General features: G+C 66.3%; 1 protein-coding gene across 8 annotated transcripts in view; it reads right to left on the bottom strand.

The window, feature by feature from the left end:
- The window catches only part of CAV1 (caveolin 1, caveolae protein, 22kDa), a 36220-nt gene that overhangs the window by 34776 nt on the left and 878 nt on the right, over positions 1 to 566 (bottom strand). The window contains exon 1 of one of the 8 annotated variants that reach the window (XM_014548938.1): positions 88 to 222. The exons of 3 other annotated variants lie outside the window; for them this stretch is intronic. In XM_014548938.1, the coding sequence (XP_014404424.1) occupies positions 88 to 150 (63 nt within the window). In that variant the 5' untranslated portion in view covers positions 151 to 222. Of the gene's footprint in view, positions 1 to 87; positions 260 to 354; positions 561 to 566 lie in introns of those variants that run through there. 4 more of the 8 variants (XM_014548937.1, XM_014548934.1, XM_014548939.1 and 1 more) reach the window with 4 other exon arrangements.

A 566-nucleotide genomic window follows, 5' to 3' on the forward strand; every position in this document is an offset into this window, starting at 1 on the left:
CGAGGGACCCCGCCTAGACCCGGGCGGCGATGGGACCGACCCCTGACTTCCCTACAGCCCCCCTCCTTCATACCCCGAGCGCTTCACCTGTTCAGCTTTCTCGTCCCCGGCCCCTGCCTGTTCCCCCTCTCTCCACAATTCCAGTTGCATCCTTGAGATTCAACTTGAACCCCCGGACTCGTGGAATGCCCCCATTTCGTGGCTTCCCGGCAGCGTTTCCCGGGCACCTGCCCGCGTCCTCCACCCTCCTTCTGCCCTTTGCTTCTCCCCCCCAACCCCCCCCCCCCCCCCCCCCCACGCTCCAACCTCAGGGCGGAGCCCTGTCAGCCCCCTAACCTCCCTAGTATCTCTCACCTGCACCACGACTCCGACCCACCCTTGGCGCAACGGCCGCTACGTTTGGGGGAACGAAGGCTCCACACCCAGGCTGGAGGGTGGTGGAAGGGGTGGTGGTAGTTGCGGGGAGGGAGGTGCGTCCCTCTTCAAACACCCCTGCCTGGCGCCGAGGTGCAGGAGGAGCCCTTGAGGCGGCCTGAGAGCTTTGCAAAGTGCAAACACGCCGCGCG

The sequence above is a fragment of the Myotis brandtii genome, unplaced genomic scaffold, assembly GCF_000412655.1.
Source record: "Myotis brandtii unplaced genomic scaffold, ASM41265v1 scaffold529, whole genome shotgun sequence".
Taxonomy (NCBI): domain Eukaryota; kingdom Metazoa; phylum Chordata; class Mammalia; order Chiroptera; family Vespertilionidae; genus Myotis; species Myotis brandtii.